Raw genomic sequence first — 14,344 nt, 5'->3', positions numbered from 1 at the left:
CAAAGATTCTTAATTAAGCTGTCAATGTATAAAAGTAGCAAAAAAAAAAAAAAAAAGGAAAACCCAGAGAAATTAAATTTATAAATTTATGTATCCTCCAAAAAAATAACAGGTTTATCTTAAATGACTACTATTCTCTCCAATAATTTTTCTGTTTGTCATAAAAAATTATCTATAAATAATCTTCTTTCCCTAAAATTTCTGAGTATTCACAGGCTTTCACATATAAGACAAGTACAATCTGATGCTGATTAATGCATATTACATTAAAATTTTATGTAGGCCAAATATTAGACTTTACTGAGAATGCTGATTTTTTTTCCCACTTCGTTTGAGTTTCTTCTGTAAATACAAACTTCTAACCTTCTCATCACTGGTAGTAGACTCTGGGTGAGGTAAAGGACTATCCTGGTGAGTTGTTTCTACAACAGAGGGCTCCTCAATTTTGCTTCTTATGATGGGTGTTGCAAGAGGAGATAAATCTAGAGGCATCTAAAACACAAATTAAAGAAAGTGTTAGGAGTTTAAAAACAGCCAGTCAGTATATCTAAAATAAGAAAGCAACAAGTGAAAACTGTTCTGTCAGAAGCACTCTTTTAATTTGATGGTTAATAACATACTTTCTTAATGTCATCTTCCGAGGCTTTCTTGAACTCATTCTCAAATGGACTTGCCAACTCATTAAACAAACCCACTTCTTCACAGTTTTTCAAGAATCTTGTTGGTGTTGGGGTCTGATCTGAAATAAATGTCAATACATAATTACACATATTTAAGTATCATACAGGACTCTAAAGTATTTTAGCTAGTAAATTAATGAATTAGCAGGACTGGTTCAGTCAGCTGTTAATTCTCTTTGGAAAGACCTCTTCCTTTAAAGCGAACAAAATTTGGTTAAGTTCTTGTTGCAGTTTAAGGTATTTCCTCCAACTTTATGAAAAATAAAAGTATGAAAAGATTTCCTGTTTGTTCCTTATTCCACATGTTCTGAGTAGAGTGACATAAGCATCCTCTATTCAGAGATAAACTAGTATCATTACCTAACACAAATTTTAAAAAAATTTACACTATTAAAACTTACAAATGCTTAAAATACATGCAATTTGGGGAAAACTAGGACAAGAGCATGTATATTTGCTTTAACTTGGCCCTTCCACTAGTGTTCACAATTATGAAAGCAAATTTAAGATAAAACAGTGCTGCACTAAAACACGAACTCGATGTACACGTGAGCACGTTAATTACAAAACAAATGCTAGTTAAGATCTACACTGAATGAAAAACAGCAAAGTATGAATTTTGCCTGTTTAGTTTTATTATTTTCAAGGCTATTTGCTCACATTGATTAGGATTAATAGCACATTCAATTCTATTCATATTTTATATACTTTAGGGCATCAACTTTACAAGTTACATCAAGGATCTAGCCTAAACTAAATAAAAGTGTAAGGATGACTCCTGGTTTAAGATATAATACTCGAAAAACCTTCTGTGAAATTAAAATATGTATTTGTTAACTACTGGGTCCCTAGAGTGGGAATTACTTGCTATTTTATCATCACCCTCAACCCAACATATACACAGAGTATTAATGTGTTTACTACCTATAAATATTTAACACTAAAATGATCTATTTGTCATACACGTCAGATATAATATAGGCCTACCTCAGACAGTAGGAGTATTATCAAAATTACTGAAGGACTTTTTGTCATCATTTTACCTAATAGTCTGCAATGTACATAACCTGTACTCCCCAGAAGACATACAAAATACTATTATAATAAGGGCCCAGCATTCTTGTATCAACCTAGGTCCAGCCATCATGACTGCAATGGTAAACTGAATCTAAATTAGACTCTTCTGTTCATGCCCAAAGGATTTGTCTATGCCCAAGAGAAGGTTCCTATTTTGTATTAAAGGGAGAGGAGTCTTAAAAATAAAATTCATATGCAAAAATCACTTTTTATCAGCAATTACTGTCATGATCAGGCTTGGAAAGAAAAAAGTCAACACAGGCACAATTGTTTAAACATGCATATGGTTTTTGGCTATTTATCATCAAATATATATCACACCAACATGCACTGTATTTACACAGTTACACTATACTACTGATTTCAAGTACATTTAAAGAAAAAAAGTCAAGTGCTATGTTTAAATGTGTTCTACTTTTCTAGAGCATTAAATGTAAACAGATAGTAAAGTAAGTTTTAGAAACCAATCTCAAAGTATTTTTGAGTTAAATGTTACAGAGAGAGATGTGGCTCTAAGGCAAGAAGTTCCAGAGAAGGAAAGACCTTCATGCCCAGGGGAGCGAAACTTCCAGGCTGCAGTTATTTTGTTTGCATTTTGGTTTTCTCTCTCAATATCTGATACATGGTATTTTAAAGAAATGCATACCACACTCTTACCTGCTTCCTTTTACTTATAGAAATGAAGATGCGCTGAATGTTCCCCTACATTTTTCCTAAACAAATTGTTTTTTGGTGAATTATCTGTTACTTCCAGTTTTTTCAAGACAAAAATCTTGATACTGAATGACAAGAATTATCTTTTTTCCTCTTTATCATATACAATGCTTATGAGAGATAATTTGATTTCAAGCAGGGTAAAAATTTAAAAGTATTAATAATATTCAGGTATAATTCTAGACTTACAAATAGTATAACCTAAGCTTTATAAGAGAAAAAAATTAAAACATTAATTTGAATATTTGTAATATATGACTGTGGTTATGACAAAAGGGCTGAAATTTATATAAGTATATTAAATTTTATGTAAAATTATTTTATCACAATACTTCTGGTGTGTATACATATACAGAGATGTATGCATCTATAAATACCCAAAAAAAGAGGTAGCTGACATATAGCATGGAAGGACAATAAACCAATGCATGTACTGGGCTTCTCTTTTCACATACTGAAAGATAATCATATCCACGTAGGTGACACAGTATGTTCATAGGAGCAACATACAAAAATAAAAAGCATTGATTGAATTTAAGCCCCCTTTATTGAGAGTATTTTACTAACATAGATGTTTAGTCCAAACAGAAACATAAACAAAATCCTAATGAACAAGTCTGCTAATTGCTTTCTCCAACAGGAGGAGCCTGATCATTTTCTAGCTTCATGTAGCACTATAAAGCAGATGTAAACAGCTAAAAGAAACAATGACTAAACATCACGTTAATTGAATTATCAGTTAAATGTAAATTCTGGAAATGGTTTGAATGCTCCCAGATCCTAATTAACTTCCACAAAAAATGATATTGAAGTCTACATTTGAAAATTATACAAAAAAGTGAAATGAAAGGTCAGGAGGAAACATGAAAATGTAATGGGTAAAATACATGTTGCCAACATTTATTGTAAATGAAGTCATTGGAATATCACCAGAATAAATTATTTACAGAGAATACACAAAAATTGTGCACATTCCAGGTGAAATATGTATATAAGCTATTAATAAAAGCATATACTAACCAGCCACAATGACACTGTCATTACGTGCTGGACCAAATTTCAGTGTCATCTCATGTTTATGTTTATGGACAGCCAAATGATCCTCGTTGGTAAAACGCTGTGGCAAAAAGTTTTAAAATATAGTTAAGATTTTCAATTTGATCAAATAAGTTAAATGATAAGGAAATTTTCATTTCCACAACAACATGTAAAACCACCATTAACAAAGACATAGCAGTTTGTTAACTATAAAGAATCTACTGTTAGTATAGATAAATATACCAGGTCTCAATCATAGAGAAACTCATTACCCAAGAATGAGCAATACTGATAATACTAGGTCACATAACTCATTTGAGAGCATTTAAAAACAAAACCTGAGGCAAAGAAACTTTACATAAATTTCATTTGGACACTAAAAATAGACCGTTAATTTTTGCCATATCATAGTAGAAATATATACTTCATGGTATAATGACTTTTGAAGAAAGTACTGTTATTTTACTTAGATTTCAGGTTACTTACCACTTTTAAAATGAGAATTTTCTTATAAAAATATTACTCCTGGACAAATTAAGAAGTAAATCAGGTGTTTTATGTTATCACATAAAAAAAGAATGCCTTGATTATAATCCAGCAAAGAAACAGCAGTCAATACAATAAAGCAATTCATTTTAAAATAAAAATTTTAACTTAGAATAAAGTGGTTTTATATTTTTTTCATCATATTCTTATATAAAAAAATGAAGCAAAATTATTTCTAAAGCTACAGTTAACTTTGATAGGTCCTATATGCTAAAGGTGACATTTATGATTACAATATAATACATTGTTTAAATATCTTCTATGTCTGGATATCAATCTTTATGAAGATGCTCCTTATCTTTAGCAACATTTACAACTGAATATAGAGCACTTTCTTTTTATTTCAGAGAAATAATAATAAAATGTCAAATTAAGAGATCTATACTCTCTAGGCTATATCCTTAAAAATGGGATGTTAAAATAATGAACATGGTTTCTCAGAAACACCAAAAATGGATTCCTTATCCTGTGGTCTTACCATTCTCTATTCAACTCAGTATGTATATCCTTTCATGCAACTAATGATAGCAGCTTTAGGGTTAACCTTAAAACAATGTAAAAGAAAGAAACATTTCTATCTACTATGCTTTCTTTTCTAAATATTAAAAGTATGACCTGTATCATCCTTAGCCCAGCCCATAAGCCCACTTAAAAAGTTAATCCCTCTCATTTATATCTGATTTTGCTCTGCACAGTACATGTTTACAGCACCTAGTGATATTATATTGATGCTTTCATATTTCCTTTCAAGTAGACTGAGCTCCTACTATTTCAGTTTCCCTCAGTTTAACATATAGTAAGTAGTCAATAAATGCTAACTGAAAGAATGAACTCCTTACAAGTAAAGAACTGAATCTTCAAGCCCAATCTAAAAGAGACAAAAACCACCAAGCCACAGACTGTTCCTAAAGGTGAATTAAGCCTTAATTTCATTTGGTTATATTGTTTTCTCATGTAAGTATGCTTTCTACTAAGTCTTTAAGTTACTGTACACCAGTGGAAAATTATTAATATGTCCCCTCTTTGGAACCTGCTTATATTTCCATTGAAGATGAGTATCCAGATGCAAACAGTAACTCTATCCCTTGATTTACTTATTTATAATTGAAACAATCATTGAGGAATCATAATCTAGCTCTGCCCTACGCAAGTGCTATTTTCCTACTGCTTTGTCATTATGTATAAGAATCCTTTCCAAATTTGGAAAAATAAGAAATAGTCATCCTTTGATAGAGTTTCCAATAACAAAGCTTTTGGAGAGTGAACATAGCAATAGCATTTACCAGCACTACTTCATTGCTTTTTACTTTGCATTACAGTTTTGAATGTCTTACAAGTATCTTAAAGCAAGATTCACTTTATGTTCTAAAGAACCTAACAATGTGGCTTCTCCACTGAAGGCAATCATTAAACATTTGCAAGTAAATGCATTTTAGTAGAGGTCTTAGATTTTAAAACAGCAAAGTCAGCATAATTAACAGAAGAGCTTAGAAAGTTGTCTCCTAGGAATTTTATCCCCATGGTATCCTCTGCTTAGTTATTGGTTTGAACACAAATATTCAAATCAAACAGCAACTACATATACAATAAATAACATTATGTTTTCTACAAAATATGTGAAAATACCAAGAAGATTGATTCTAAGTGAAAAGTGGCAGGTAAAAGGACCCTAAAATACATTTAAGATCATATGAATAGTAAAAGGAGAAATGCTAGGAATATGAATTCACAAAGTTTCAAAGAGAACATACATATCAAGTTTATCTAAATGCTATTTATAAAGGAATTGTTAATCATATATTTCTATACATGGGTAAAATACATTGAAATTGATACTTGATACAAACGAGTATCAAGTATCATGGATCTATACCATGATACAGGTATCATCTATATCTATAACCTTGCCTATCATCTGAGGAAACTTATTTACCTCTTAATGAGAAACTTAAAACAGTGTCAAAAGGCAGTCACCAGGAAAAGATATATATATGTAAAATGCATTATCTTTTCAACAAATACTTACAAAGCAGCTACTACAAGCTAATATTTTTGCAAGAATCTATGTGAACTGCTTTTCCAGACAAATTAAAAGGTTTATTCTAAAAGTAAGTTTTGTAGAAAAATAATGATACTGCTAGTAATAATATATTGAATTCATACAATTTCTTTCTTCCAGGCAATTGAGAGCACAACTCCAATGAAAATGTTATACATGTGCAGTGTTCTGTTAAATAAGAAAGACTTTGAATATACAGCTGAATAAACAATGGGAAAGGCAGTCAAGAAAGTTAGAAGAGGCCAACAGTCTCTCTTACAAGGTTAAAAAGGAAAGTAAACTGACAAATAGGAGGGGGTGAAATAGTTGCTTCCATAAAAAATTAATTTAAGCTCAGGTATTGGAGAAATTTGTGTTTCCAAAATGTGAACACTCTTATCAGAATTAACTTCTTAAGAAATCAGTCATTTTCTGCATTTAATACATGCATTCATATCCATGATATAGATGATTATTGCTAATTTAAAACATTAAATAGGTATTAAGTTAATAAGGTCATTAGGCCAATAGCCCATTTTACTACTTCTTTCACGAATTTAAGTACTCTAATTCAACACCAGGGAGTTACTGATCAAACACACACACATACACATACACTCTCCCACACTTTCATTGAAACTTCAGATTAAATAAAATGAAATCTTTATCTCCTTTTAAAAAATGTATAATGTATTAACATTTCACCAAAGAAAACATTTTCAATGAGAGCATCACCAAAAGAAAAGCTATTATCAATAAAATTTAAGAATTTCAATGTTAAAAGAGTCTTTCACTAAATTATCTCAACTTTGTCTCTTTTACCAAATTCAATGCAACATCATGTTAAAATAAATGAAATTATCAGAAGTCTTTCTATGAAATACCTAAGTGTCTGAGACCAAAAAAATTTAATAGAAAGAGCCAACAGTTAAAAATTTTGCACTGATATCTATAGGTCTCTCTGAAATAACATTATCAACAAAATATACTTAAAATTTTAAAAATCTATTTGAAAATTTAAGTCCATTAAGTGTTTTAAAGCAAAAATTCAAATTTGGAATAATGTTGTTAACTAGTGACAAAAAATAATTTGTACTACCACCATCAGATTGGGGCTTCTAAAATCAATGCTTAATAGAATTTTTGGCTTCCTAGGAAATTACTATTTGAATCTAGAGAGAGACCATAACTATTCCTGTTCCGAGCAAGATTTAACAAATGGATGATGCTGACCTTGGCCCAGTTGTCATTTGGCCAGTAACAGTTATAAGGCATTACTATAAAATAGATTAGACTATTTAAGTATCTCAGAGAACAAATATATGCCAAAAAAGTTATTAATACCTAGGAATGAAGTGTTCATGATGAGAACAACACTTAAAAGTTATTAGTGAAACTAAAAATTGTTTTAGCTTTTAAAACAATATGAAAAAATGTATGAGGAACCTTAAAAATGTGTATACATTTTGATATGTTAATTTGGTTTCTAAAAATCTATTTTGAGGAATTAGGGAGATGTACATAAGGGGTTATACAGAATATTCATCATAATGTTGTGATTTTTTTTAGGCCATAATAATTAAGTTTTAGGCCATAAAAGAGGAATAGGCAAATAGATTTTGGGACATATTCTGGCAACAGAACACTACACAGGAACTCAAACTCATGTTTTCAATTAGCACAGAAAATGTCATACTATATAATGTATAATATACTATGTAAAATAGTATAATGCTGTACTGTATAATGCATAGTATAATACTATATAATGTCATTTGCATACAAATAGAATACAAATTAATACATGAGGTATGATCCCAATTTTGTTTGAAAAATAAAAGGGGGGAAGGACTTAGGAAATGAACCAAATGTTTAACAGACATCCTCTCTAGATTTTACTTTGTCAGCATTCTCAGTGATACTTTTGTAATTAAGAAAAGAGAAAAACTTTTAATGTTCACTGAAAAAGATACATATACAAAGACCCCTATTGAAATATACCTTGAAGGCTAAACGTTTTGTTTTGGGATATTTTGCTATAAACATAACACAAGAGTAGGCTTGGGTTCACACTTATCTCCAGTGTTCACAGGTTCTGTGACTGAGAGGAATTCAATAATGTATTTGATTGTGCATATGTAAAATGAGGCCAGTAGCACCAATTTCATAGGGCTGGTGCAGGATTAAATAACATAACCCATATAAGCTTCCTAGCACAGTGACTAAGTTTAAAAATGTTAGTATCATTATAATTGCTTTTATTACTACAACAACTATTATAAGAAACTTTAATTCCTCCAATCTTTTTTGAAACAAGTTGGAGCACAAATTTAGACACGGTATGATACACACTTGATAAATGTTTGTAAGCTCTGTTCTATGGTTCACAAGCAACTTCTGAGTTTCTCAGGTAGACCTTTTTCGTTACTGTTTTGAATAAACTTTTTATTTTGGAAAACTTTTAAATTTACAGAAAAGTTGCAAAAACTGTACACAGAATTCCTATACACTCCTTATTCAGTTTGTTTCCCCTAATGTTCTCCTATTATTGTGGCACATTTATAAAAACTAAGAAACCAACACTGATATATTACTGTTAACTAAACTCAAGACTGGTAGCTTTAGTATTGCCCAGCTTAACCAGACTCTGGCTCCAAATGACTTTTTGTTATGTTCCCAAATTCAAAATAATCTCTGAAAATTATGTCAAGGACTGCCAGCTATCCCTTAATATCTGTTACTCTTTTTCCTTCAAATTAAGAATTTCCAAATTTTAGGTGAGCACTTGGCTGCCCCGAACAAAGCCCACATTTTCTAGCGTTCTCTGCAGTTAGGTGGCCATACTCTTTTGGGATCAAAATAATGAGTGAAAATCATCTGCATTACTTCCAGTTAAAGCCCCTAAAATGACGGGTGTGGACATGCTTCTCTCTGCTCCCCCTTCTCCCTCCCTCACTGCTGGAATGTGGACTTCATGGCAGGAGCTGCACAGCCATTTGGACCCAAAAATGGAAGTAGCATGATGAGGATTATAGAACCAGCCAACCTGGGACTCCTACTTCCTGGTTATTATATTAAAAAACAAGCCAATCAGTCTGTTGTTAAAGGTTGATTCTTTGTCTCAGCCTGCATCCTAAGTAATACAAATCTCTTAATAACAATATGCCATAGCCTCTAAAGATAATTTCTTTTGTGCACTGGAATATACAGAAATTTTTATGGTGACCATATCGAAGAAACATGTTTGTATGTCTAAGTTTTGATACGGTTCCTTTTCTCTTTTCAAACCTTCCACACCTCTTCCCGACTTTTCATTCTCAGTTACTATGGATAAATGGTCCATGGTCCTATCTAAGGCCAGTCCTTCCACTTGAACACTGGATCCCATCCTCTCTTAAGGACCCCATATCTGCAACAGTTCCTCTCTCTGCAGTGTAAAGTTATGCTGTGATAGTTGCACCTTAAAATTCAAAACAAGCAAAAAAGCTCCATCTTTAATCCTCCTCCAGCAGTATTTCACTGTTCCCTTTAAATTAAATTACAAATAAAAGGTATCTCATAATGTCTCCACTTCTGATTCTCCACATTTACTCTTCAGGCTAATTCCAATCTCACTGTCGTCACTGCTCTTTCACTGAAGCTACTCTTATCAGGGTGTCTTAACAATCCCCATATTTCTAAATTCAATAGTAAATACCGAATTATCCTAGCAACTATATGACTACATTGTTTCTCCACATTTTGAAATACTCTTCCCACTTGACTTCTAGAACACAATTTTCTTCATTATCTGCTGCTTCTCTGCCTCCTCTATGTCCTTCCCCTCTTTCTGACTGCTAAACACTGGAGTGCCTTAAAGCTTAGTTCTCATCCTTCCTCTCTATACTACTAAAATACAGAAGTAAAACCGAAGAAATACAGGGATTATGGATTATCAGACAAAATGTATTCCTAACTCTACCAATGGAAAAATAATTATTACCAGACATTAAGGGAGGAGGAAAGGAGACGTAAGAAAAATGAGTGTTATCTCCTTTCATAATAGGGAGTCTGAAAAACTATTCTAACTTAATATTTTTCATATTTTTAAAAAATATTAAATCTTTTAAGCAATCTCTGATACACACATGTTCTTATATTCAGCAATAGGTTGCTTTTTCTTCTGTTGAATTTAAGAAAATTTTTAAAAAATAGTGTAATAAACCTCCTTGGTACACTTCACTCAGCTTTAGCAATTATCAACCTATGATCCATCTTATTTCATCTCTACTCACAATTCACCCAATGCAATTTTCTTTTTGAGACCAATTCCAAGAATTATTTTACCTAGAAATATTGCAGTATCCATCTGTGGCACACTGTAAAACATGGCCATAAATTCCTTTTGGTATGATATACACCCTCCTTCCTTTGCCATGTGGTTAATGTTGGTTCTCCAGCCAGAGGACGGTACCTATTTCTCCACCCCTTGAGTCTGAGCTGGTCTGGTGACTTGCGTGATCAACAGAATGCTACAGAACTGATGCCCTGTCACTTCCAAACTAAAGCTTCAAGGAGCTCTGTAGTTTTCAGCTTCTATTCCCATGGAAAACTGCTGTCCAGAGATTCCCAGGTAACAAAATATATTGAACACATATTTAATAACCTTGGCATATGTCTTTTCATAGTGTTGATATAACATTTGTGGGACAGAATCCCAAAAGTGGGATTGCTGGGTCAAAGAGTAAATGCGTTTGCCAACTTGCACTTTTACCAGCAATGAAGGAGAGTGCAGAAGGAGTATTTTCAACATGATTGAAGTAAAATGGCTGCTGCTTTGCCAAAAATATAAACATTCTGATGGTAGAAAATGCCAAAATAATAACAGATTGATTTATAGACAGCATCATTAGATGGAAATGTTGCTGATATACATATTGAGGAAGGATAGTGGGTGACTTCTAGGCCTGATAAAGTGCTGGAACACCCTAGCTACCTGCAGAGGACTCTACAAAGGCTCTCCTCCCTATTCCGTGTGGGCTGAGGGGTAGTCTACCTCAGTCTCTCGGCTATTTGTGCCACAGACTGGGCATGTTCAAGGCAGCCTGCCATGAGAACTCAAATAATGAATATCAAAAAGTTCCCAGACTTCCTGGATCTGGTATTGAGGTGAATAAACTCTGGCTTTACCCCTGGTATGTGTTGTATAATGTTCCATTTGCCTCATTTCATCAGCTAAGGAAGCATTAATAGTGTCTATAAACAATATGGATGTGTTTGAACAGATTGTATAATTTTCCTCAGCAATTTTAAAATATTTTCTCGACCTGAAAACTATCTCATTTCCATTTACCTTAATTCCCCTAATTTTACTGAATTCATTCTCTCACTGGTTCTATCTTCCAGTTTTGGGGTTGAGGTACCAAAAACCAGGAAAGTTAGATGTTACTAATTCAATCTTGGGTTCTCATCCTCTCTGATCTTTTGTTGGCATTTAATCTTCATTTGGTTAAATGCCAAATGAGAGCTAACCTTCATTTAACCTCATTTCTGAAGTAAATTTAAATGCAATGCTTTTTATTAAAAATGGCATATGTATTACTAAAGAGTCAATCATAAGATGACAATTCCAACTATTTTAAGCAGAAAAGAATAAGACAAAGAATCAGGGACTTGTCTGAGACTGAGTTTTCAAGAATGATTCCTAGAACAACACAGCAAAATTGGTCATGGTCCAAAGGCTGGCTTGAGAAACATACTGTATTAGCTATAATCCAGGGGTTACAGAATTATGCTCTCTGTACAGTCCATTCCAGCAAAATGGACCACCTTTCTACTTAACTTAGTCCCAAATCCAAGGAGAAAATGTCATTTATCATTATGAGTAAATCATATCCAAAATTTTAGTGTAAAAGGATTTTGGAAATTGCTTTCCTCAATTTATAGAAAAATGTATACAAAATTTATCTCCAAAATATATGTCAAATCAGTCTACTTCTTTATATGTCCATTACTACCACCTAGTCAAAGCCACCGTTATCTCTCACCTGACTGCTGCCAGTCTCTACTTTCCCAGCTTCCACTATTAGCTCAGCAACAGCTTTTCACTCCTCTGTGAATAAAACCCAAACACCTTAGACCACAGTCAACAAAAAAGCTCTACAGGTTATGGGCTCTTTTTATTCCCCTACCTTTCTGACCTCATCTCCTACCCTTATCCTAGTTAATCACTATACGTTCCAGCAGTCATCTTTCTGTTCTTAAACACACCAAATCCATTTCTTCCCTCTTGGCCTTAAACTTGTTGTTCTTTCACTCTGAAAAACTCTTCCCCAAGGTATGCATAGGGTTTGCTTCCACATCTTTATTCAAGTGTCACCTTATTACAGAGGCATTCACTGACCAACCCATTTAAAATATGACCAACTCTGGTAATTTCTACCTTTATCCTGTGAAAGTGTTAGTCACTCAGTCCTGTCTGATTCTTTGTGACCCCAAGACCAGGCTCCTCTGTCCATAGAATTCTCCAGGCAAGAATACTGGAGAGGGTAGCTATTCCCTTCTTCAGGGGATCTTCCTAACCCAGGGATTGAACCTGGGTCTCCTGCATTGCAGGCAGATTCTTTACCGTCTGAGCTACCTGGGAAGCCCTACTTTTATCCTGCTCAACATCACTGGACATCATGTAAACTAAAATCTTTAGATACCACTACACCCTCACCAGAAGGACTAAAATTAAAAGACTATCCAAAACAATCCTGAAAAAGAAGAACTAAATCTGAGAACTTAGCCTAAGTGACTGGAAGGCTCACTATGTAGCTAGAGTAATCAAGACATACGGTACTGGCATAAACGTTGACAGACTGATGAAAAAACAGAAGTTCAGAAATAGATCCATGCTTACACAAATCATCTGGTTTTCAAGAAAAGGGATGAAGCAATTTAATGGAGAAAGGAAAAATCTTTTCAACAAATGACACTAGAATCTCTGAAAAGCCACATGGAAAAAAGAAGTGAGCTTCAACTCCTAACTCAGACTTATGCACAAATATTAATTCAAAAGGCAAGAGACCTAAATGAAAAGCCAAACTTTCAGAGGAAGATGAAGGAGAGTATTTTTGTGTCTTAAAGCTAAACAACAGTTTCTTAGGTAAGTTACAGAAAGCAACAACCAAAGAGAAAAAATTAACACATCAGACTTCATTAAAAGAAACATCCATCTTTTGATAGACAGATTATTTTCATATTATGAAAGTCAAGTTGGAAACCAGAGACATGAAGAAGAAACTGAAGATGGACTGGTATCCAGAATATTTAAAGAACTCATACAACTCAATAATTAAAAGACAACCCAATTTTAAAAAACAAGCAGAAGATTTGAAGATATTTCACAAAAAATAAGGTATAAAAATGGCCAATAAACAAATGAAAAAGTGCTCATCTTTTCATCAATGAAATGCAAATTAACACACAATTTATCAGTATACACCCAATGAAAATGGCTAAAATTAAAAGAACCACACCAAATATTGGCAAAGATATTATACAACAGGACTGCTCACAGACCACTGGTGGAAACATTAAGTGGTACCTCCCTTTTAGAAGCAGTTTGACAGTTTCCTAGTATATGTAACATATGATCCCATCACTATCCTTCTAGGTAGTCACCCAAGAGAAAAGAAAGAATGTGTTCATACAAAGGCTGGTACTTAAATATTCACAACAGCTTTATCTGTAACAGCTAAAAATTGGAAATAAGCCAAAAGTTCATAAACGAGTAAATAAATGACTGTTTGTGAACTAAGGAAATATTATTCCTCAATGAAAAGGAATTAACTATTGATCACATAGTATGGAGAAACTGTAAATTATGTGGAAGGAAAGAATCCAGTCAAAAGTACATACTGTATGATTCCATTTACATAAAATTATAGAAAATAAAAACTAACCTATAGTGACAGAAGGCAGAATAGAGGTTGACAGGGTTGGGAGGGGTGAGAGGGAGGCATAACAAGCACAGGAAACTTGGGGAGATGATGAATACATTCACTATCTGAATTGTGATGGTTTTATGGGTACATGCATACGTTAAAATGTACCAAACTGTACACTTATAAGTAATATGCAGTTTACTATATATAAATTATATCTCAACTTAAAGTATCAACTAAAGAAAACAATGAGAACCAAAGAAACATTTTAATATTTATGGTTTATAGTTTGTATATTTAAGTACTCTATAATTTTACTACACATTAAATTTATTTTTTCG

General features: G+C 32.9%; 1 protein-coding gene across 4 annotated transcripts in view; it reads right to left on the bottom strand.

The window, feature by feature from the left end:
* ATF2 (activating transcription factor 2) overlaps positions 1 to 14,344 on the bottom strand; it is a 77,634-nt gene that overhangs the window by 36,601 nt on the left and 26,689 nt on the right. For all 4 annotated transcript variants that reach the window (XM_061135457.1, XM_061135456.1, XM_061135458.1 and 1 more), the window contains exons 5-7: positions 3,492 to 3,588; positions 621 to 739; positions 364 to 492 (exon numbers count right to left, since the gene is read on the bottom strand). In XM_061135457.1, coding sequence (XP_060991440.1) covers positions 364 to 492; positions 621 to 739; positions 3,492 to 3,588 — 345 coding nt within the window. The remainder of the gene's footprint in view (positions 1 to 363; positions 493 to 620; positions 740 to 3,491; positions 3,589 to 14,344) is intronic.

The sequence above is a fragment of the Dama dama genome, chromosome 33 (genome assembly GCF_033118175.1).
Source record: "Dama dama isolate Ldn47 chromosome 33, ASM3311817v1, whole genome shotgun sequence".
Lineage (NCBI taxonomy): Eukaryota > Metazoa > Chordata > Mammalia > Artiodactyla > Cervidae > Dama > Dama dama.
Note: the sequence above shows the minus strand (reverse complement) of the source record. Positions and strands in the feature narration are given on the sequence as shown.